Below are 24821 nucleotides of genomic sequence, written 5' to 3'. Positions count from 1 at the left end.
GCCCGGCCCCCAAAAACCAAAACTTTTAACTCGTTTCTCGAAACTTCTTATTTAAATTATCTAATATTTCATTAATGTCCCCCACCGCCTGAAAAAAGTCCAGCGTATATGTCAGAAGAAAACCACAGTCATTTTGAGCCTCCCTCTTGCTAGCAGTTTCCATTTACAATTATTTCTAATTGTCCTTTGTTACCTGTTTTTGGATCGCTTGCACTCTTTCATCATGTTTCCTTGGATCTGCAAATAGCCTATGAAGTATCCATTTTCTTGTGTTGAGAATCAAGTCAAACAAAAAGCTTGCAGGTAAACAGAAGAAAACAATAATCAAGGCTCTGTTATCTTCCATCCATCGTATTAGTCTCTTTCTCCATTTTTGGGGAACAATATCCATCCCTTCCTTTGCTCACTTGAAGCTAATTCTTCACTGGCCTGGAAACAGACAATTTGTCTCATCTTGCAACTTCTCTTATCTTTAGACACTAAAACTTGTCATGGAATTGATAATGAACTTTGCTTTAAAATCTAGTGATTTCAAAACGAAAAGTCATATCGTAAAAAATGTCGTTTAAGTGTTTAAATGTTTTTGTTTTCAGTGACCTTTTGAATGAGTAGCTCTGATCAAAATAACTATATACTTTGTTTCATTGACTAATAAAAGGGTTTACTAAGGGGAGGGAGGGGGATTGATTAAAACAGTAAAACTATCCGGAATCATACAGAAATTTGGGGAAAAAACAAGATCATAAATTTTTTGATGTAATATAGGATCCATAGAAAAAAAGGACCATGGATGACATTTCAACATGGAATTTCATGTTTAAGGTCGCCATTAAAAAAGAAAAAGGAAAAAAACTCAAGCAAAGCAAAGCCACCACTGATAAATACAAAGGAAAGAAAAAAAATACAATACAAACTTAATAGAAAAGATAATAAACCAAAATACTAAAATTGATAAAAGCAAAAAATTAAAATAAATAAATATACACGTAAACCTTGTAAGCCCCTCGGGCCAAACTTACAACCCTTGTCCTCAGGCTCTGGGGACAACCCCAAAGCCTGTTTTACGATCTTTGAATTATTTTGAATACAATGGCTATCTCAAAATTTCTATTAGATGCATTAGGGGAAAAGAGGGTGGGGGGCTAGCTGCCCTCTAATCACTTTTGACTCTTAAAAACGGCCCTAGAGCTTCTGATTTTCAATTGAATGAGCCCCCCTCATAGTTCATAAGACCACACCTTCCAGGAAAACCTTGCACGTTAATAATGGACAACTTGTATAGCTTATAGTCCTTGTTCTGAGGGTTGTGGGGAGGGGATTGTTGTCATCCTCAAAGACATAATCAATGGACTTTTCAACTACGTTAACAAAATGGCTGCCTCAAAATTTTGAATGGATGAGTTTGGGGAAATGATGGACGTAAGGGGGGGATAGTTGCCCTCCAATTCCTTTTGCCTCCAAAAATGACCAGTAGATCTTTCAATTTCCAATCCAATGAGCTTCTTTGAAGTTTCTACGACAACTCCTTCTATACGAATTACCTTGGTCAGAAAAACCAAAAAAAGAATAATAAACGGTGCCCACGTCGCTCTTCCCTCAGGCAGTGCTATTGTGCTGCCTCTGGTAATACCAAGATAAATGAGGCTCTCCATATGATCGATTTTTTGTTGCTTGACGGCACTTTTTCATTTTCAATTATTCCTAGACTAAGCGACTTAGTCTTCTTAACATTAATTTTCAAACCTAATCTAGCACCCTGAACCCGCAAAACCTCTAAATGCTCATTCATTTTGCGCACACTTTCATCTAGGTCTGCATAATTTTGATTGCATAATCTAAGTTCTGAACTTTTTTACTTCTCAATTTGATTCCGTGTTCTCCCATTGCCTTTCCTGTGCTCCTTAACACAAGGTCCATCAAAATGATCAATATAAATAGCGATTGAAAAATACCCGACTTAACTCCTGACTTAATACGAAACCAGCTCTTAACCTCATTTCCTTCCACAACAGCAGCAGCGTTGTTCTCGTACACTAATCACTTTAATGTGTTTGTCTGGTACACAATACAAGATAAACTTTTCTATCAGCTGAATCAAACACTTGTCCATTATCTATAAAACTGAGAACTAAAGGTGTTTGATTGCTCAGGCACTTCTCATTTACTAACCTAAGAGTAAAAATTTGGTCGTCATATCCTCTACCCATCCCAAAACCGCACTGCTCTTCTCTTAAAATTTGTCTACAGCATCTCAAAGTCTAAAGGGTAGCATCATACTAAGTAATTTGTTTCCCACAGAAACTGGTCTAATGCCTCTATAATAGCCTCTCACTCTTATAACCCTTCTATACGGGGGTTTAATTAGGGTTTTCATAAACTCGCTAGGCACTTCCCCTTTTTCAGAAATCATATTCACTATCTTTAGTAACTTAAATCTAACCTCATAACCAACATGTTTAAAGAACTCATTTACCACAATATACAGCACCTGGGACCTTATTATTTTTCAATCATTTTACTACTGTCACCAATTCTTCTTCGCAAATTAAATCTTCCTTCACATCCAGGGTGTTACAAACTTTTTCATTTTCCTCTATATATTTTCCTTTAACTCTATCCTGGTTTAGTACATTATCAAAATGTTCTGCCCATCTCTCTTTGACTCTTTCCTCATCAATAATCGTGGCCCTGTTTCTATCTTTAACTTTGAAAAGCCTAGATTGACTACTCCCTCTGAATTTTTTAACATGTCAGTACAATATTTTACTATTATGCTGTCTAGCTGCATCTTCCAGAACCCCGGCAATTTTACCTATGGCCTCCATTTCACACTTCCTTAGTTCATTTTAATGCATTCTCAACTTTCTTTACATTCCTTTTATTTTCAAATGATTTATCACTCGGTAATTCTTGTACAAGCCCCTTTTCCTCTCTATTAAGCATTAAGCATTTTCTCTAATATTCCTAGCAGTGCTCTTCACTTTTTATCCAAAGACACCATCAGCAACTTCACAAATTATTTTCATAAAATAATTCCATCCATCTTCAACATTGTCCAATTTTCAACTCTCTAGTTTAGCATTTAATTCTCCTGGAAAGTTTCTCTCAAATTTCCATCCTGGGGTCTACTGACGGCATAGCTTCCTGGAAGGTAGTTACCTTTCTAAAATCTCAACTTTAAATTAGCCCAAGCCATTACTAGATGGTTATCTTTACTTTTAACATCAATAAAAGCACTCCTATATACCCTAGTATCTATATACCAGTCTTGGGTATACAATAACATAATAAATAAGGTTAGCCATTTTACCGTCATGTGAACACCACGTTAACTTATGAGCCATTTTATAACCAAATAACATATAGGTTATAACTAGATTATTATACCCATAAAATTGCAACAGTCTGTAGCCATTACTGTTTTCTTTTCCTATACCAAATTTCCCTAGGCTAAGATACCATCTATCCCTGTTTCTACCAACATGTGCGCTAAAATCTCCTAATAAAACAACAAATTTCTATCTGGGACCCTGTCTATTTGTTCTTATAACTGTAATTAAAGCTCATTTGAATCACTACTATCTGTGTCAGTTAGTTTTACTTGGGCTTATACTGCTGTGACTGATACTCAGCACTATTTAGTCTTAAAATGAGCAATTAGCATTCTATTATAAATACCCTCCCAACCTAAACAACACTTAGGAGCTTCCTTATTCATCATGAGCCTACTCTCTGTCTATGGGCCCCATCCTTCCTGCCTGAGAAAATAAATTCTATATCACCTAATTTCATGTTTCCTACCCCTAGGATATGAGTTTGTGAAACTCCTAATAAGTCCAGTTTGAACTTTCTGAGTCAGTCAAAATGTCAATACGATAGTTATTTTTTAATGTTTAAATATTCCATGTTGCAATTTTCATATTATTTAAATCATTGAAATTATTTTGGCCTGAGGAAAAAAAATAGTTCCAGAGCTAGTGCACTATGGGGACCAGCATATCTTTTCAAGCCTAAACCAAAGCGCTTAAGCCATCTTAGAACCGGACAGCAATAAGTCCCTTGGACCTCCAGTTGAACGGAGGTTTTGTGCATTCCTGGGCCCATCTTGGTTATGACATGGTTTTCAGTGCTTGATGATGCTCTTCTATCAACAGGAGTTGAAATCCTGCATAGACAATCACAAGCCTTTAACCTCCGACTCACTATTTATTGATACCTACAAATACTATGATACTAAGGGGAAACAGCTCATAGTAAATAGGTCAGCTGGGAAGATGTTTTTCTGCACGAAAACACGAAGCAAAACAGATCAAGTCCAGAAGAAATATCCAGTAATCAGAATTCAGTGCAACACTGTATCATTTACTAGGCTATGATTTACTTAAGGGGCGCCAATCCTTAAGTTGGCATAGAGTTAACTGAAAGGTCTCCAGTCTTGTAGATACCTCGACAGGATCAAGGCAGACTTTTGCAGAGGCAGTTGTCCATAGATCTAGATCTTAAGCCTTGTCACAGCTGTCCAGCTATAGAAGATCCTCCCATGATGGTGCTCTCTGTCATCATGGAATTTAACTCATTGCTTGGAGAAGGTTTGTAACTCACAGAATATTTCCAGACACCAGTGGGCCCTGCTGAGTGTGCATTCAATGGACCATCTTCCTCCTCCAACTGTATTTAAGGCTTAGGGCGAGGGTTCCTTAATTTCCATTATGGACCTCCAGGGACTAGGTCCCCCTTGGTCCATGCCTCCTATGGAGATAGCCTACATATCTTTAGGACCGTACCGGCGGTGCTGATCTCCGTTTCTTGGCCCTTCAGCCAGGAAGTGCAATGGGGGGTTGGGGGCCAGCCATCCTGTGCTTTCACACACCCTTCCTGTTTACCTTCCCCAGATTTCTCCAGGTACCCATTTAGAGCTGGGTCGACTCTGGCTAAGCTTACAGTGTCACGCCACTGACCCCCGTCCCAAACTGAAGAATTGGGTACACTGGGATTTGAACCCGCGTCCTCTCAGACAAAGGATCCCGAATCCAGCGCACCTTCCCGCTCGGCCAGGACGGTTATATATATATACATATATATATATATATATATATATATATATATATATATATATATATATATATATATATATATATATATATATATATATATATATATATATATATATATATATATATATATATATATATATATATATATATATATATATATATATATATATATATATATATATATATATATATAATGAAAAAAATATCACCAAAGCAACAGAACAAACACGTAAAAAAAAAAAGACAAAAGGAGAAATGGAAGACTGTTTTCCTACATTAGTAATTAATATAGATCAGTACTTGAATGTGGCCTTAACCCTACTCATCCATGCAATTACATAGGTCAAACAGCATAGCCATACACAATCAACCGTAAAGAATAATCCATGGACAGGCAGTCGTGTCGTAAGTAAGTATAAGTCGTCATTTACCAAATATTAAAAACAGTAAAAAAAAAAGAAAGAAAAAAAGACAAATAATTCAGAGGCAACAACCCAACACAAGGGCTCATCAAGAGAATACACACTTGCCTATAGGGTTTCGGCACTTTAAATTCCCTACCCAGGCAAGTGGCGTGCCTACCATAAATTCCCAATGGTATCCCTGTGTTATGTATCACCCCCAAAATATATGCCTATGAAAAAACAAATGTAGAACAACCAAGTAACACAATATATTTACGGGGAGGGGAAAATCTTTTTGGAACACATCAAAAATTTGTATTTATTAATTTTTTTTACGTTTTTATGAGTCGGAGAAACATTCCAGGGGGTTATCTATCTGGTTATATTATTTTCTTTTTTGTTCTATAAACTCCCTTACTTGTTTCTTTTCAGTTTTCCACTGTTCTACATCATATAGGCCCCTTTCATGAGCTAGACATTTAAATTTCTCGCTAAATAGTCAGCAATGCGCTATCTATTTATTCCACCAATTCTGAAGAACCAGAATTAATAAAACAAAGCGGGATAGCCTATTGTGTGCAAATTTAATGTGGTGATGGTATTTTATTGAGATTTCAACCAAAATCTTTGTTGTTTCTTTTTAAAATACCATGTGGAAGTGCCATATACCACGTGTGTGTTTCATATAAGAAAAAGGTGACTTTATAATTGATACTTGGTAAAACATAAGGCTAGGTTTGCAAAAATAGCCTGGGTCTATTGATAAGTATAGGACTCCCGAGTGGGCAATCAGATTTCTGAGTATTGGTCTGCTGTAAAGCCTACTTAAAGGAAACACCATGAAATTCTGAAAACAACTGGGTAAAAACTACTTGCTTGTATCACTCCTAGAAAAGATAAATAGGGCCCCAAGAGGTACAGTGGTCCACAGTTGCCAAAACTAAAAAAACTTTCTAGTGAGAAAAAATTGCCATTTGCAGTTGATTTAGAAGTGGTAGCCTAATTAGGCTAGCTTAATATTTTCCTTAATCATTTTCTGAATTTAGCCCAGAAGCAATTAGCCTACAAAAGAGCAAAAAAAAGCATCAAATGATATATTCACTTTTGGTAATTGTTTAGTTTCATTACAAGCTGTCTAAAGTGACAGTGACATTATATAGCACTTAGAAATGCTAATTCTAGAAGTGTATCCATTTCTGGTTGACCCTCCTCCATGGGGCAGACTATAAATGCATAAGGTGGCCAGGGTTTTGGGTAAAACTAGAGCAAACAGTATTACTGGCTTTTGTATAAAGTGAATATACCACTTGCTGCCTTTTTTATGCTCTTTACAAACATAATAATTGCTTCTACTGGAAATTCAGATTTAAGCACCTTTTGACCTCTTAAAAATGACCTAAATATGGGGTCACTACAAATCTGTAATAGCTTAGAAACAAATTTGGGCTATATATTTGCACATCAGGGGGGGGGGGGTAAAGCATAGCATATATTAAATATATAAACTAACCATTGCTGTATTTAATATAGTTAAATTTATAGCAAACAGTATAACTGGCATTCATAATAGCCAGTTTTCATATTTTCAACCAAAAACGCATGCTTTTATTTAAAATTTGATGGAATTTGACGCATGCTTATATTTAAAATTTGATGGCAAGGAAGAAGAAAACATCATAACATTTATTTACATAGGCCTATAACATTTAATTTGGAAAAATTAATTTATCCAAATTAATATTAGAAAATCAGTGCTTGTGGATTATATAACATTAAAAAAATAGATTTATAATGAAACAGCAAGTTTGAGATCAATGTTATAAGGTATTTAAGGTTTGAGACCAATTTTCTTAGCCTTTTATACCCCATATTTAGGTCATTTTTAAGAGGTCAAAAAGTGCTTAAATCTGAATTTCCAGTAAAAGCAACTATTATTTTTGTAAAGGGCATAAAAAAAGGCATCAAGTAGTATATTCACTTTATACAAAAGCCAGCAATACTGTTTGCTCTAGTTTTACTGGTTTTTGAAGCCAAGGGAAAAGTTGGGGTTGTACAATATGAATGAAATTATATTTTAAATACTAACTACAGTTATCACTGGTAATTTCTGTATAGTAGAAGGTTGAAAGATAATTAAAAAACTCACACATCCATTAATGTTCATATCCAAGATGGTTCACTTTCACTTTTGAGTTTAAACTAGCCAGCTGTTTGTGAACAAAACAAATGTCCAATTTTGTTTATAGGTAACATTACCTATAGAGCAAAGCATATTGGTCCATGAGCCCTGCAGGCAGCAGAGCAAGGTCTGTATTCTATATTTATATAAATAAATATAGAATACAGACCTTGCCTGCAGGGCTCATGGACTAATATGCCTTGCTCTATAGGTAATGATACCTGTAAGCAAGCCCACTTTATGCATTTTTAGTTTGCCCCATGGAGGAGGAGGGTCAACCAGAAATGGATGCACTTCTAGAATTAGGATTTCTAAGTGCTATAGTTTGGAAACTATGCTGCTTTGCTGTATAGTTTCCAGTTTAGACAGCTTGTGATGAAACTAAACAATTACCTCAAGTTCATCCAAGCTAAATCATGCTGTAAACTGCAAATTTACCCCTAAAAGTGCTTCACTTTATTTTAAGTTCAACTTTGTACTTTGTTCTAGAATCTGAACATTAAGAAATTTTGAACCCCATGTCTGAACTTTGTATGGTACTTGTCTGTTCTAGGCTAGTGCTGACCCCTCAAGCAGTGAAGTTAGTTTAATCCTAATGAAATACCAAGTAGGCTAAAATAAGAAATAATACTTCAGAAACAAATCTGGGCTGTAGCCTATATTTGCACATTATAGCAGGTCTGTATGCAAAATGTATTGATACAATTATTCTGCATATTATGAACTAAGAATTGTTTTCTAACTTCCTACTGTTCAAATACTTTACACAATCCCCTCCCCCCCCCCCCACCCCAATATGAAAATACATAGCCCAAATTTATATTTCCCATCTTTTCTGTCACTTGTCTTGTCCCAAGCTAAACTAAACAAAGAACCAGTTTACAGTGAGCCAACAGATAAACAATTAGAGTGGTCAGTGCTATTACAGACAAGTACCCTTGGTATTTTAGTAGGCTTAGACTCAACAAACCTGCATTGAATAGTGTTTCAAAAAGGTTTGTAGGAAATTTGTGATCAATCTGGAATTGTTAAAACATATAATAGAGACCTGGATAAATACCAACCTGTTTTGAATCCCATTGCCTGAAAATGAGGCTTAGATGGTGTCATTAGGAATGTTTCAATGTGTAGGAAGCAAGACATGCATGCTGGTGTCAGTTTACAATACCCACTCTTCAGAAGAGAAAATGTTCAAAAACAACAATTCTCACTGCATAGTGTGTAATAAACTACAATCAAAATATTCTTCAGGCATAAACCACTTTAAATACCCCCCCCCCCCCAAAAAAAAAAAAAACCCCTTTAATGATCCCATATATAGCTAGTTTATGTAAATAAAGATGTATAAAAACCAAAAGAAAACACTAAAATAAGGACAATCTTACTTTATAACATGCAGGATGCTTCTATTAATCAGATTATTATGTTTCCTTCTGTTATCCACTTAAAATTGCTTCAAATAATATTTTGGTAAATTACACACTCAATCATAGATGAAGATAAAGTCCTGACTAAGAGAATGACTGGTTTAATATCAGTAGCCTATATTTGCAAGGTCAATTTTTGCAATTGATGAGAAAGTGGCTAGGCAAAAAAAAATAAAGAAATTACCATTGAACAGGATAACTTTGAACAAAAAAACATGAAAAATCAAAGTTATTTTGTGATGTTTTTTTTTAAACTAGTGTTTAATCAAAACTATTTTGGGCACTTGTGAATACATCATTCTGCACCATATAGTAACTGTCCCAAACTGCTGGTCTTTATGCTGTTAAGGCTACACATATCCTAAAATGCTGTTCAAAGTTACCTCATGGGGTGTTTAACTTTGAACACTAAAAAATTTGACAGGTAACATTGGACAAGAGTTGAGAAACTTTGAAATTGTATGGTATCAAACTTAAAGTAAAAACAACTTGTTTATTGAGAGAACTATAATATTACTTCTAAAATAAAAAGGTGAAGAAAAAGTCAAATTAGAGAAGTATCACATAGCCAAAGATCAAATATTTTTTTTTGCTGTGAGTGAATTGTGGGGCTGGAAGATCTCACTCTATCTGGTCAGGATAGATGGATGCTGAGTGTTTCACCCTGGGAAACAAGAAGGATTCATCCTTGTTTTTTTGCAGATATATCATGTTCAGCAAGCCATCAGAAGGAGGAGCATCTACCTCTAACACTAAAAAATGCTTATAAATACAACTCATACAGAACTTTGCAATGAACCAACATCTGTCCATAGTTTTTGCTGGATAATCTGAACCTGTATTGGCTGCTGCCTTGCTTGACCGAGTAGAAGGGCCAGCAATTGTTGGATCATCAACTTCCAGGCTCACTCTCACATCCAGATGAATCAGTCATGTCAGACTCACAACTTGAATCTTCTGCATTCCCAATGCTTTTCCTCAGTGTGATGCTAAAACATTTGTACATGATATTCCTTACAGATTTTTCGAATCTGCAGGCTTGCAGGACACCTAGTAAAACTTTGGTGAGGTTGTCCACAACCTCTTGTGTAGTTTGCTGGACAGGAAGTGGATGGTCTTGGATAACTCTGGAACATAATAAACACTTGGCAAAGTTATTTTTTAGATTTTTCTTTCCATTTGATGATAGGCTCTCAAGGAGTAGCTTCAGAAGCTGGGGGAATTTGTCTTTTCTCACTGCAGTTTCTTTTGGGTTGTCTATTTTGTAATTATTTAGCATTTTCCTCCATACTCATTGGAGCAAAAACAGCAACATCAAGAGTTTGCAGTATATCTGTTGTGTTTGGTGGAAGGCATATAAAGCAAATGTTGTTTTCTCTACATACTTTCAACACTTTTGCAGAAAAGTGACAAGAGATGTTGTTATCCAACAAAACCTTCACCCCTGCTTTTTTCTGTAGGTGGTAGAGTGCCAGTGACAAGCCACTCTTCAAAAAATTCACTCTCAAACCATCCTTACATAGATGTAGCATATCTAGATCCTTTAGGGCCTCCTGTACACCAAGAGCTAAACATGCCTTTAGCTTTGCAGCACAAAAATGGTGGATATCATTGGGGATATTGCTTCTTTTTTTCATTCATTGTTCAGGAGGCGTATGTAGCACCTCTTCTCACAAAGCATTTCTTTTTCCCAGATTGTCTGTTAAGTTAGTCTCATTTTAAGGGTAAATATTTAACAAAGGCACATTCTGAATAGTCACCTCTAAACTTTTGTTGCAATGTACAACATTTCATATGAAACAGAAGCTCTGTTTTTTGGAGTAGTTTGCTATGGTTCTTACTTGGAGCTTTGAATAATGTCAATCTAGTAAAGAATTGATAAAATCTTGTCTAGGTATATTGTTCTTATGGCAATTTTTTCAATTGATGCAAGGTATCTTTTGACAATGAGTTTCAGCTTGCAGCAATCAACAGGAAACCCTCACTCAGCACATGTAAGCAAATGGGAAATGATAGCTTCTTCCTTGAGCCCTGTCAATGCAGTTGGTCTTCCCACCTTTTTATTGTGCCTTTTGTTTGTTTGGTGACAAAGGTTGCTTAAGGGAATCCAATATTTCCCTGAAGCCTTTCTCATTGTTAGATCTCCTTTCTTTATGTCCTCTAGAGCTTTTCCCATCACTTCCTCATCATAACTGGCATACCTTCTTGCATTCACTGGTTTCATATATGTTCTGGCATCTGTAAAATTGTTTATTAAGACTCAATTTGAAACAAATAAAAACAAAACAAAAAACACATTAAAAAAATCCACAAGAATTTCCAATCAATTGATTATCCTCTGCAGTTTTATGACCATCTCTTCTTTACAAAGTGACTGGATAAAAAAAAATCAAATAAAAAACAGTACATTGAAGGTTTGAGGTCTTTACAACAGGTAATGGTAGAGCATTGTCTATTCATGGGCTGAGTTCCAAGAATTTTTTTTTTTTTCGATGATTTCCTCTTTAGAAGTAATACAGAAGAGATGAATCTCATCTGAAAATAATATTTTAAAAACAATCATATTTTGAATGTATCAAGTTTAATTACAAAGGACCCCAACTAAAATGCCTTAAATTAATCTTTCATGTTTTCCTGAGGGCAAATTGTACTTTTCTTTTTATTTTTTATACTTAACCCTATAAATAACTATCATCCTTTGTCTCTTCTATTGATTGTCAAATGACTTCCCCCAAAAGAAACAATAAAAGTAGGTCTGAAGAAATTAGGAAACAGTCAAAAATTTTGACAATAGCTGAAGAAATGAACTTGATTTGTACCTTCATAAGGATCAATAGAATAAAGTGTTTCCTGAAGGCAATAGAGTAAACTTCAATCCAATGCAAAGTTAAACATTTGGCCAGTACAGAACACTGAAATCAAACAGTTTGTGGTAACAAACTGTAGTAAGGAGCAACCCGGCTCAATAGTAAACGAAACTCTAAAAAACGGAATTTCGATGCTAAAAGATATATCAAAAGAATTGGATTTTTATGCTGATTTTAAATATATACGTTTCATCAAATTTAGTCTTTGTCATCAAAAGTTACGAGCCTGAGAAAATTTGCCTTATTTTGGAAAATAGGGGGTAACACCCCCTAAAAGTCATAGGATCTTAACGAAAATCACACCATCGCATTCAGCGTATTGGAGAACCCTATAGAAAAAATTTCAAGGTCCAATCTACAAAAATGTGGAATTTCGTATTTTTTGCTGGAAGACAAATCACGGGTGCGTGTTTATTTGTTTTTTTTTTTTTCCCAGGGGTCATCATATCGACCAAGTGGTCCTAGAGTGTTGCAAGAGGGCTCATTCTAACGGAAATGAAAACTTCTAGTGCCCTTTTTAAGTGACCAAAAAAATTGGAGGGCACCTAGGCCCCCTCCCACGCTAATTATTTTCCCAAAGTCAACGGATCAAAATTCTGAGATAGCCATTTTATTCAGCGTAGTCGAAAAACCTTATAACTATATCTTTGGGGATGACTTACCCCCCAAAGTCCCTGGGGGAGGGGCTGCAAGTTACAAACTTTGACCAATGTTTACATACAGTAATGGTTACTGGGAAGTGTACCGACGTTATCAGGGGGATTTTTTTGGTTTGGGTGTGGGGTTCAGGGGAGGGGGCTACATGGGAGGATCTTTCCTTGGAGGAATATTTCATGGGGGAAGAGAAATTCAATGAAAAGGGCGCAGGATTTTCTAGCATTACTATTAAAAAAAAACAATGAAAATATAAACATGAAAAAGTTTTTTCAATTGAAAGTAAGGAGAAGCATTAAAACTTAAAACGAACAGAGATTATTATGCATATGAGGGGTTCTAAAAATACTTTAGCATAAAGAGCGAGGTATTTGGGAGGAGATAAATACTTCGCTCTTTATGCTAAATAATTTTAAGTTATTTCAACTATTTATTCTACGGCCTTTCTGATTCAGGGGTCATTCTTAAAGGATTGGGACAAAACAAGATTTAGTGTGAAGAGCGAGGTATTAACAAGGGGACCAACCCCCTCATATATATAATCAAAAATATAAGAATATAAAAGTTTGTTACGTAAGTTAATTCTTAAGTTACGTATATTTTTTACTAGTAAAAACGTTCGTTAAAAATTAAAAGATCTAGTTGCCCTTTGAGTAACCAAAAAATTGGAGGGCAACTAGGCCTCCTTCCCCATCCTTTATTTCTCAAAATCGTCTGATCAAAACTAAGAGAAAGCCATTTAGCCAAAAAAAGAATTAATATGCAAATTTCATTTTAATGATTTATGTACGGAGAGCCAAAATCAGACATGCATTAATTCAAAAACTTTCAGAAATTAAATAAAAAAAAACAAGTTTTTTGAAATGAAAGTAAGGAGCGACATTAAAACTTAAAACGAACAGAAATTACTCTGTATATGAAAGGGGCTTTTCCTCCTCAAAACCCCACTCCTTGCGCTAAAGTTTGATTCTTTCTCGTAACTCTACTTTTTAAAGTAATAAAAAACCTTAGCGTAAAGAGCGGGAGGTCGAGTGTCGAGGAGGGAAAGCCCCTTTCATATACAGAGTAATTTCTGTTCGTTTTAAGTTTTAATGTTGCTCCTTACTTTCATTTCAAAAAACTTGTTTTTTTTATTTAATCAACATTAAAGATAGACAAGGGCTATTTTGAACATATGCTCAAAGTTACCCCTGAAAAACAAAATTTTTGTGGGTAACATTGAACACTGTAGCCATCTTGAATACATGGAATAAGGAAACGATTTATCCTAAAAACCTAAACATTTGGCTCCTTGGCTATAGAAAACTCTTAAGATTTGACAATTTTGGATAGGTCAAATGCTCTTGTGAATAAAAAAGTTAAGATTTTGTCTTAATCTGACTGCGAGAATTATTAACTGATTAAGATGCCATCTATCCATAATCTAGTTATAAGTACAATAAAATAGTTCCACTATTGTCTGAAAGAGAGGGCTCATTGTATATTACTGATTTTGTTCAAAGTTACCCTGTACCATACAATTTACCCCATACCACAAGAAGTAGTACCATAAAATTTGTTATTTTGCTCTTTTTCTAAATATAATGATTGCTTTTCTGACAATACAAAATAATTTCTGATAGTGAAACAATCTGCTTTCTAGGTGTATGGTTGAGATTTACTGTTGTTTAACTATTGAAATGGTGGTCAGCAGTCCATCTACTGGGTACCTAACCCTGGTTGTGCTAGATGGATAAAACTTTCACAAATGGGTCCAGAGATTAAATTATGCCATGAGTAGCTCTTTTGAAGCATCTGTAGTCTCTCTCCTTACAAAAACCATTAGTTTTTGATGAACTTGGATAAACTTTATGTTAAGCCTGTATATGTAAAGGTTTCAGAAATAGATCCAAAGCACAAAGGAGACCCACAGAAAGTATTTTGAGTTGCATAACATAACATAACATGAGTTGCATAAGTTGCATCTTAATTTGCAAGGTTTAATTGTTTTGTCAAAGTTTGTTTTATATTTGAATAAAAAATCATACCAGCCTTAAAATTTTACACAATTCACACTAAACATGTTTCAAACCTAGAGTCATAGGAAAGTAGACTTGAAACAAACTAAGTACATTTTTGGTCTAAATTTTAAGATGGATATGAACTTGTTCATTATGCAATTTTCTACGCTGTAGAAATGGGAAAGGACTTGAGAAAGAAGCTTGAAAGCATCTTCTTAGGGCATAATTTAGGCTCTGAATTATTTTATGAAAGTTGAGTTATAATCTTTATTTTTAGCTACTTTGTTTTATGAAGTAGCTAAAACTTCCACAACTAGAATTCTACCCAGTTCTAATAGTCATATAAGGGTGTATGTGAATTATAACACAGTTGTTTCATTCCTTTAGCACCAAATATAAATTTTAATTTTGAGCACTAGTTCATTTCATGTAGTTTTAGAGTCTTTGTTATGTACTTTTAGAGCCTTACTAGATGGATATATATCAAATAAGTAAATAAAATCACTAATCCCCACAAAGGCTTCATGGTCTGTAAAAGGGGGGGGATCATAAAACAAAATATTTAAACATTTAATATCTAAATACATACTATTTAAAACATTTACTCATAAAAAAAGAACAAAAGAAAAGAGAGCATAAATAATTTTCAGTACAGAGTTTCAAACCCTTGAATTTTGGCTCTAAAACCAACTTTTCAAAAACTCATGTTATACTACATGCATTAAACCTGTCTTGGAACCTGCTGAGTCTGAAAACAAGACTATAGCCAAGTGCAGAGCACAATATTTTCAGTCCTCTAGTCATTTTTTTCAATCAAGGGAACTTTTACCACCAGGAAGCCATGTGTGGTAAGGAATCTCTACAAAGCATTAGTCTTCCCTCATCTGGAGTTTAGTATTGTTTTGGCATGTCCATGGCATAAAATGGATGCTAAGGCACTTAAGAATGTTCAACCCCAAGCTCATATCACACCTGTGAGAGAAACTTTATGAAGAGCATCTTAGATTCCTAAAACTCACAATGCTGGTATACAAAAGAAAATGGGCAGATGTCATGACTTTTAGGCTGCTTGAACCACCAAGTCTAAGTTTAGTTATTCTCCATCCCTCCCCAATGCCACCAGGGAATACACTCAGAAACTATAGGTTCCTATAAGTCAACTATTAAAAAGCCCTTGGCCTAAACTGTGGGCAATGAGAAAAAATATGATTGTGTATGGAAATTTGGTACAAAAAGTTTTATTGATTATGAGCAAGCTTTCGATTCTGTTGATAGAAGAGCGTTAGGAAAGGTCTTATCCTTATATGGTATACCAGAAAAATACATTAAAGTGATTTGTGCTATATACGAGAATAATACTGCTGCGGTTAAGGTAAGAAATGAGGGTAGCAACTGGTTTTGTATTAAATCAGGAGTTAAGCAGGGTTGTGTTCTACCCCCCTTTATATGGGATCATTTTGATGGACTTTGTCTTAAGGAGCACAGGAAAGGCAATTGGAAGCCATGGAATCAAATGGGGAAGAAAAACGCTCCTGGACTTAGATTATGCTGATGATTTAAGCATATTAGATGAAAGTTTGAGCAAAATGAATGAATTTTTAGAGGTTTTGCGAGTTCTGGGTGCTAAAATAGGCTTGAAAATTAATGTTAAGAAGACTAAGTCACTAAGGCTAGGAATAAGTGAAGATGGAAAGGTGACATTGGGTAAAGAAAAGATTGATCAGGTTGGGAGCTTCACTTACCTGGTAGTATTATTAGTAAAGATGGTGGGAGCAGTGAAGATGTTAAAAGCAGAATAGCTAAGGCTCAGGGTGTTTTTTCACAGTTAAAAAAAGTTTGGAAGAATAGAAAGATAAGTCTGCAAACCAAGATTAGAATGTTGGAAGCTACAGTGATGACAGTGGTCAAATATGGCTCTGAAGCATGGGCACTCTGAAAAGCAGATGCAAATTTACTAGATGTTTTCCAGAGAAATTGCCTATGGATAGTTCTGGGTACCTGGCTGACTGACCGTATTTCAAACAGTAGGCTCTATGAAAATTGTGGTTCAATCCCGCTGTCTAGGGCTATAATGAAAGAAAGGTTGAGATGGCTAGGCCATGTTCTGTGGATGAAGGATGACAGATTGCCAAAGATTGTCCTTTTTGGTCAACCGTCCGGGGCTACATGGAAAGCAGGTCGTCCTCGTCTGGGTTGGGAGGATGTCATAAATAAAGATTTAAAGGAAATGGGAACTTCCTGGGAGGGTGTAAAGAGGGAGGCCTTGAATAGATTAGGTTGGAGGAGGAACGTACGTAGCTGTGTTGGTCTCAGGCGGCTTGGTGCTGTAGTGAGTTATTAGTAGTAGTAGTAGTAGTATGAGTCTCCTTACAAAAATGCGTGATAAAATGGGCCAAGTGATAAAGGGGCAGCTGCTAAGAAACATACTAGAAATCTTAGACTAATGTATAAAACATTAATGCTTGGGTTCAAATTTTGCTATTGACTTAGGTTTTAGACTAATGGTAAAAGCTCCAAAAAGAATATCTTTCCATTGTGTTTTTTTTTTTGCTAATTCTCCATTTGTGATATTTTGCTAATTTTATTGCAGTCATGGCTCAATATTTTAACTCCTTATCTGAACCTGAGAGAAGTCAACATGACTTTGCAAATAAACTAAAGAAAGAGTTTGAAGATCTTAGAGTAAAAATGGAAGCTGATGAGGACTCAGACACAAGTGATGCTGCATCTTCAGATTCAGATGCAGATTCCAGAGCTGGAGGATTCTCTAAGAAATCTATAAATAAAGGAAGATGGTCTAAAATTGAGGTATGATACTTTTTTTTAGTTGTTGCAAATATTATTAAAATCTGAAGTCAATTAGAGGATGCTTGTTAGTATAGGATGCTGAACAAGAATAAAGTATCAAATAGTTTAGCTTCCTATTTAACTTTGACATAATATAGTAGAGAACAGAAACAATGGCCTGTAGGAAAATAATTAAATAATTGGAATTGTAAATGAGAGAAGTTGGGGAGGGATTCACAGTGTTTCTGTCAGTGACATGGCAACACATTTGCATTTCAATAAGAGCTTTTATATGACCACACAGTATTAAGGAGGAATTGTTCAAGTACTTTTGAAAGGATAAACAAGGGTAGGCCAGTTTGCAACCACCAAGCTCAAATATAGAAGAAATTTAAAATCAAAATCGCATTGTTCTGGACACTTAAAAAAAGGAATGATTAAAAAAAACTAAGCACAGGATGAAAATAAGATTGAGCTAGGTTTTAAATTTTCAAATTTACTGTATATTGTGTCCATTAAGTGAACAAGATAGGGGGTGATGGACGAAGAATCTAAGTTTCCAAATTGCCTACAGTTAACATTTGGGATTATTTTTCTTCCTATTACTCAGCTAAAAGACATTCAAATGCTTTTGAGAAAACAGGGTAAAGTGTGATGATCAAGATCTTGTCTTTTCTTTTTTAGAGGAGTAACAAAAACTAATTTCCAACAATTTAGGCACAAGTGGTGGTTTGATGGGAGGGGGGAGGGTACTTGCCCTGGATGCTGACATTTTTGAGGCGCAAAAATTATTCAGATAAATTATCTGACAGTTATTATCATTAAGTAAATTTTAAAATTTTATTTTTATTAAAATAAAATAGAGGGCACAGTTGATAAATGGAAGTAATTAATAAATTATTAATTAATTAGTAAAATAAAAATAAATTAAAAAATAATTAAATTAATATAATAATGGTAAAACTATAAATTATTAATTAACTAATAAATTAAAAATAGTTCTGTTAAGAAATGAAAATTTGTTCTGAAATTTTTTATAGGGGGGGGGGGGGCATAGGGAAAGGTTAATCAAGATTTTGCCCTGGGTGCAAGAGAGACCAGAACCGCCACCATTGGTAGCTTACAATTAGAAATAATTTAATTAAAAGTCGAAGACAAAGGCTTTGAAATATTATTTGTATAGGCTTTAGTTAGTTTTATCAGAATCTCTAGTGGGCGAATGCTGCGATGTTGTTGGGTACTATTGTTTACCAATAGCACTTACCAAGTGTTGTTAAAGGTACCCTATATTAAAGTCTTACTATTGAAAGCTTTTTTTTAAAAGGATTGTATGGCTAAATAACTTTTATTGTATGATTTTTAGGATGAATTGTTGAAGCAGTTATATGACAGATATAATGGTAGTTGGTCAGCCATAGCACAGCATTTTCCAGACAGGTCAGATGCTCAAATTCAACATCGATGGGACAAGGTTGTTAGTCCTGAACTTGTTAAAGGGCCCTGGACCAAAGAGGTTAGTTCATTCCCATTTTGTTATCTCTTTTAAAAGGCTTGTTCTACTTGTTATGATTGAATTCATTCTTATTTTTTTATGTTATTCATTAGAATATTGAAAAATAATTACATGATCAGATTATGCCAAAATTTAACTCCCGTGAATGATGAGTTGAATTTGAGCTTAAAATACATTCAGATACAATTAAAACGAATAAGTTAGAGCAGGCACCTATGCAGAAATGTATTTGGAGATATAGGGAAATTCGTTAACACTGAAAAGCATGTCTATCGAAGGTTGTCAGTCAAAGAAAATAATGAAACTAGGGAGGTATGTATGTACCTCGGCATGTGAGGTCTGCTTTAATTTTAAGGGCATTATGGGAACTTCATGGTCCAATAAACATTTGAACCTTCTTGGTTATGTCAACCTTGGCATGTTTGATCAATCTGTCTCATCCGTTTTTTCTTACATTGTTTGGTTCTTGTTATGTTAAGAAATTTCTGATATTATGATGTGTACTATCCTGTTCTCTCGCCTGCAAGATAGTTGCAAAATGCAGCTTTTGATATTAAAATAGACTTTTTGCTATACCTCAATGGCAAAGGACAAAGAACCTTTCACATGCGAATACGTAGTTGCTATTAACAGAAAAAAATATGTGAAGCACACTGTTCAGGTTTTCATCCATGGGTAAAATGTATTGGGCATTTTAATCCCTTTTTAATAAGTTTTACTTATTTGTCTTTTATCCACCAAAATAAAAAGTAACACTGTGGAGCATAAATAATATGAAAAAAAGAACAGAAAGCAACACAAAGGTGACTGCACACACTGTAAAAAGAAAATTACATCAAAGTTCTTATACACAGAGTTTCGTTGAGATTATTTATTTGAAATAGCATGTTAACAAGGTCAAACTTATACTTTAACCTACTGTTTTGGCACCAACGTGGTAATCTAGGCAAACACTTGCAATATCTGAAATAGGCCACACGCAGTATACCACAACGTTTTTCTGCAAAAATGAGATAGTGCAAAAAAGGAAAAGAATTACTGGGGAACTAAAACCTTTTGGTGCTTTTGATTACATCTTCTTTCATTGGGAAAGTTTTCACTATACTCCACCCCTTAACTGGTCTGTTTATCAGCAGTGGACAAGCAGACGGAGCACCTGAACGAAATTCTCAGTAATTTCATTTCATTTTTTTTAATGATATAAAAAATATAAAGAACCAAAACTGAAAGAGTAAAAAAAAAAAGAAAAAAAAATACATCAGATATTGTAGTCCCAAAAGCTGAGCTTGTAGGAGGCCCAATCAATACAGCAACAATTTCAAATGCGGAAAAAAGAGAAAAAACAAAACAAAACAAATGTTAAATAAATCTCAATACAGTCTTAGAAACCCACAAGCAGAATTAAACAATATTGGAAAGGAAATCTTACACGAAATATCGGAGGGAAGAGAATTCCATAGCTTAGTAGCTAGATAAACTGGGGAACGCTGGGAAAAAGAAATTCGAAACAGTGGAAGTTAAATGGATAGATGGACTTGCGTATGGAAAGGGAAATGTTTGAAGATGGAGCTTTTAAAAAAAAACTACACAGGCTTGTAGGAAGCGAACAATTAAAAATTTATAAGTTAGGAGGAGACGTTTCTTTTTTACCAGGGAATAACATTTTTAATACCAGTATCATTATACAAATCAACAGAGGGTACCATGGGGGAAGTCCAAACACAGCTTTCATAGCTTTGTGCTGGAGGCGTCTTATAGGAGTTAGTAGAGAAGAGCATGCCACACCCCAAATAGAACAGCAATAAGAAAGTCGTGAAATCAAAAACGCATAATGCAGTGAAGCCACTATCTCAGTGGGAAGAAAGGATTGAACTCTGTGGGGAACACCATCCTGGCGAGAAAGAATACCCGGAGACACGAGAGATAGGCGTACAAGACAGGTTAGAATCCAAAAACACAGCCAAAATTTTGATTACCTGAGTTGGTGGGACAAGGATATTATCAAAATACAAATTGAAGATACATGTAAAAATGACCAGGGAGCGATGACCCGCCGTTCTCACAGGAAGAGAAGTATTTTTAGCTTGAAAGCAGCTACATGATAATGATTATTAAAAGATATAAACTCACACATTAAATGTTAATTAACAAATCAATAGATATAAGATGCCGCTTAAATGTAGAATATATCTGTTGGGCTTTTATAACAGAAGAATGCCATAAGTATATGCAAGGTTTGATAAACCACCCACAATAAAACATAGACCAGTAGTTTGCGGGCGTGAAGCAAAAGCTCGTTTAAATATAAAAGGCGACAAATCAGCTCCTTTACAAACAGGAATGCATTTCCACAGCTCACCTTTCCATTTTAGCCAACTTTAGCACCTCAATAACAATATGGCAAAACTTTAGGGAGGGATTTATTGACTCTGGATGAAACCAGGCAATGTAGGGAATTAGAATGAAAAGTGGCATCCAGCGCTTCCAGGATATTCACTATTGGACAATAAAGTGAATATTTTGATTTAACCGCATATTTTGGAAAGCGCGTGAGAACAGAGTGAGTTGAGAGCAGCTAAAACCACTACAGAAACCAACTTGCATAGACGTGAAATTGCGCTGGGTTTAAATTCTGGTAGCTATAAATGTTCATAAACTTTGCTTAAAAAACACAACACAGGAATTATTTATAAAAATAAATAATGGTTTTGATTGACTCAAAGTTGGCTGTATCTCCGCTGGGTTCATTCCAGTTTTCCTCCCCTGATTTCTGATCTATAAGTAATTTGAAAACTCATCTACAAGCTAAGTAGCAGGGCATTTGAGCTCAAGGTCCTGCACACCACAAGACCCTAGAGAATTAAATAGAAAGATACTGCAGATCTGTTTGCAAATAATGCAGTAGATATACTAAAGCCAAATCCTTCTTTGAAGTGAAAAAAAAAAACAACCGTGTATCTGACACTTTTAAGAAACAAATTATTGCGTTCCTAAGTTTGATCTCTATCTATTTTGCATATTTGCAGAAAGATGTAAATAACTAGGGATTGCCAGGATATAAATTTTTCTTTACCTTCAGTTTAGAGATTTTTTATATTTCAACTAAAAGAAAGCCGTATCATGTAAAAATACAGTCTTGTTCTTGTAGTTTTTTTTGTCTTTTTTGTAAGGAACTATTCACCTTAAAAGATCAAAAGCTATGTTTGCACTATTTTCTGTATACGAAATTATGGAAACATTAATATGGCGATATGTCTTTTCCAAATAAGTGTTGTGCAATTCTGTTCTAGCTTTTTCTAGACTAGTGATAATGCTTATGTAATATTGTAGTTCTCTCAATAAACAAGTTGTTTTTACTTTAAGTTTGATGCCATACAACTTCAAACTTTCTCAACTCTTGTCCAATGTTACCTGTCAAATTTTTTAATGTTCAAAGTTAAACACCTCATAAGGTAACTTTGGACAGCATTTTAGGATATGTGTAGCTTTAACAACATAAAGACCAGCAGTTTGGGACAGTTACTATATGTTGCAGAATGATGTATTCACAAGTGCCAAAAATAGTTTTGATTAAACACTAGTTTAAAGAAAAAATATCACAAAACAACCTTGATTTTTCATGATTTTTTGTTCAATGTTATCCTGTTCAATGGTAATTTCTTTAAATTTTTTTTTGCCTTTTTCTAGACTAGTGATAGTGCTAGAAGTAATAATGTAGTTTTCTCAACAAACAAGTTGTTTTTACTTTAAGTTTGATGCCATACAACTTCAGACTTTCTCAACTCTTGTCCAATGTTACCTGTCAAATTTTTTAATGTTCAAAATCAAACATCCCATAAAGTAACTTTGGACAGCATTTTAGGATATGTGTAGCTTTAACAACATAAAGACACGCAGTTTGGAACAGTTACTGTATGTTGCAGAATGATGTATTCATAAGTGCCAAAAATAGTTTTGATTAAACATTAGTTTAAAGAAAAAATATCACAAAATAACCTTGATTTTTCATGATTTTTTGTTCAATGTTATCCTGTTCAATGGTAATTCCTTTATTTATTTTTTTTTGCCTAGCCACTTTTTCATCAATTGCAAAAATTGACCTTGCAAATATAAACTACTGATATTAAACCAGTCATTCTCTTAGTCAGGCCTTTATCTTCATATATGATTGAGTGTGTAATTTACCAAAATATTATTTGAAGTAATTTTAAGTGGATAACAGAAAGAAACATAATAATCTGGTTAATAGAAACATCCTGCATGTTATTAATTAAGATTGTCCTTATTTTAGTGTTATCTTTCAGTTTTTATACATCTCTATTTACAAAAACTAGCTATATATGGGATCATTAAAGGGGTTTGGGGGGAGGGGTGGTGTATTTAACATGGTTTATGCCTGAAGAATATTTTGATTGTAGTTTATTATACATTATGATGTGAGAATTGTTGTTTTTGAACATTATGAACAATTTTCTCTTCTGAAGAGTGGGTATCCTAAACTGACACCAGCATGCATGTCTTGCTTCCTGCACTTTGAAACATTCCCAATGACACCATCTAGGCCTCATTTTCAGGCAATGGGATTCAAAATAGGTTAGTATTTATCCAGGTCTCTATTATATGTTTTAACAATTCCAGATTTATTTCTATTGATTTCTAGACTAGTGATTTCTATATAATAATAGAAATTTATAAAATGTGCTAATTTCTTAATCATTAATTAATATTTTAGGAGGATGAACTAGTCATAGAGTTGGTAAATAAATACGGACCCAAAAAATGGTCCCTCATTGCTAAGCACTTGAAAGGTCGCATTGGTAAACAGTGTCGTGAAAGGTGGCATAACCATCTCAACCCAGATATAAAAAAGAGTGCATGGACAATAGAAGAGGACAGAATCATTTATCATGCTCATAAAATGTGGGGAAATCAGTGGGCAAAAATTGCCAAACTTCTTCCAGGAAGAACTGATAATTCAATAAAGAATCATTGGAATTCGGCTATGAGACGGAAGTTTGAAGCAGAAGTTCTTGGAATCCCACATGAGTGGAAACGACGATCAAAGAGGCCGAGAAAAACACTTGACCCTCCATTGCCTGATATTCAAGAGCCATCATCATTAGATAGCTTTACGGGGGTAAGTGGTTTTCATTTCAATCCTTTTGATCCCCTTCCCCCCCCAAAAAAAAAACTATTCAAAATTGCTCTTACAAAAAAGTAAAGAGTTATGTTAAATCCGAGAACGAGCAGAAATAAAGCAATGTAATAAGTTGTACTAAAGTAAACAGAAATTACTATGAAAGAGTAAAAAATAACAATAATTTATTTATAGCCTGATATGCAAATACTTAGGAAAAGCAGAGTAGAAGAAAAGAAAAACAAATAAAATAAAGTGAAAAAACATTTGAATCTGCTGGTGGTATGGTCCTAGTTTTCATTGGCTGTTGTTGACAATTTATCATAGAGTATCTTAAGCTTTTATGCATTATTTATAGCCTTGGCTTTGCAACGTGTTCATCAGTGGTAGATAAAATAAAATCAGCAGTGGTAGATAAAATAAGAACTGGAAAAAGTATGATTGAGGGAGGGTCTAACATCAAGGCACTTGAAAAAGCTGAATAAAACGACCTAAAAGATTACAGCACGATTACAAAAAGATGAAAAATTACTTAGAGCAATCTGACTGTATTTACGTTGATTGGTAACTATTTTGAATAAATGACTTGAATTTTGTTTGTGAATCGTCAATGGGCTAATTTTGCATGCTAGCAATGTGAAGAACATACAGAAATAGCAAGCCTACATTTGAAAGTTTAACCACTGTGATTAAGCAATCTAGCACAGACGTTATGAAGGAACAACCAGTGAATTAAAATTTCAATTTTCGCAATTGTCAGTATACAAGTTTAATCTGATTTTACAAAATGAATTACGAA

General features: G+C 34.6%; 2 protein-coding genes across 3 annotated transcripts in view; one reads left to right on the top strand and one right to left on the bottom strand.

Annotated features, from left to right (window-relative positions):
- The window catches only part of LOC136032992 (delta(24)-sterol reductase-like), an 87697-nt gene extending 81750 nt beyond the window's left edge, over positions 1–5947 (bottom strand). The window contains exons 1-2 of the mRNA XM_065713517.1: positions 5877–5947; positions 194–429 (exon numbers count right to left, since the gene is read on the bottom strand). Of these exons, the coding sequence (XP_065569589.1) occupies positions 194–391 (198 nt within the window). The 5' untranslated portion in view covers positions 392–429; positions 5877–5947. The remainder of the gene's footprint in view (positions 1–193; positions 430–5876) is intronic.
- A 46-nt stretch (positions 5948–5993) lies between these two features.
- Positions 5994–24821, top strand: part of LOC136032989 (myb protein-like) — a 56091-nt gene continuing 37263 nt past the window's right edge. For both annotated transcript variants that reach the window (XM_065713514.1, XM_065713513.1), the window contains exons 1-4: positions 5994–6154; positions 17176–17393; positions 18736–18885; positions 23618–24022. In XM_065713514.1, coding sequence (XP_065569586.1) covers positions 17178–17393; positions 18736–18885; positions 23618–24022 — 771 coding nt within the window. In that variant the 5' untranslated portion in view covers positions 5994–6154; positions 17176–17177. The remainder of the gene's footprint in view (positions 6155–17175; positions 17394–18735; positions 18886–23617; positions 24023–24821) is intronic.

Source organism: Artemia franciscana, chromosome 11, assembly GCF_032884065.1.
Source record: "Artemia franciscana chromosome 11, ASM3288406v1, whole genome shotgun sequence".
Lineage (NCBI taxonomy): Eukaryota > Metazoa > Arthropoda > Branchiopoda > Anostraca > Artemiidae > Artemia > Artemia franciscana.
This window is presented reverse-complemented; position numbering and strand designations above follow the sequence as displayed.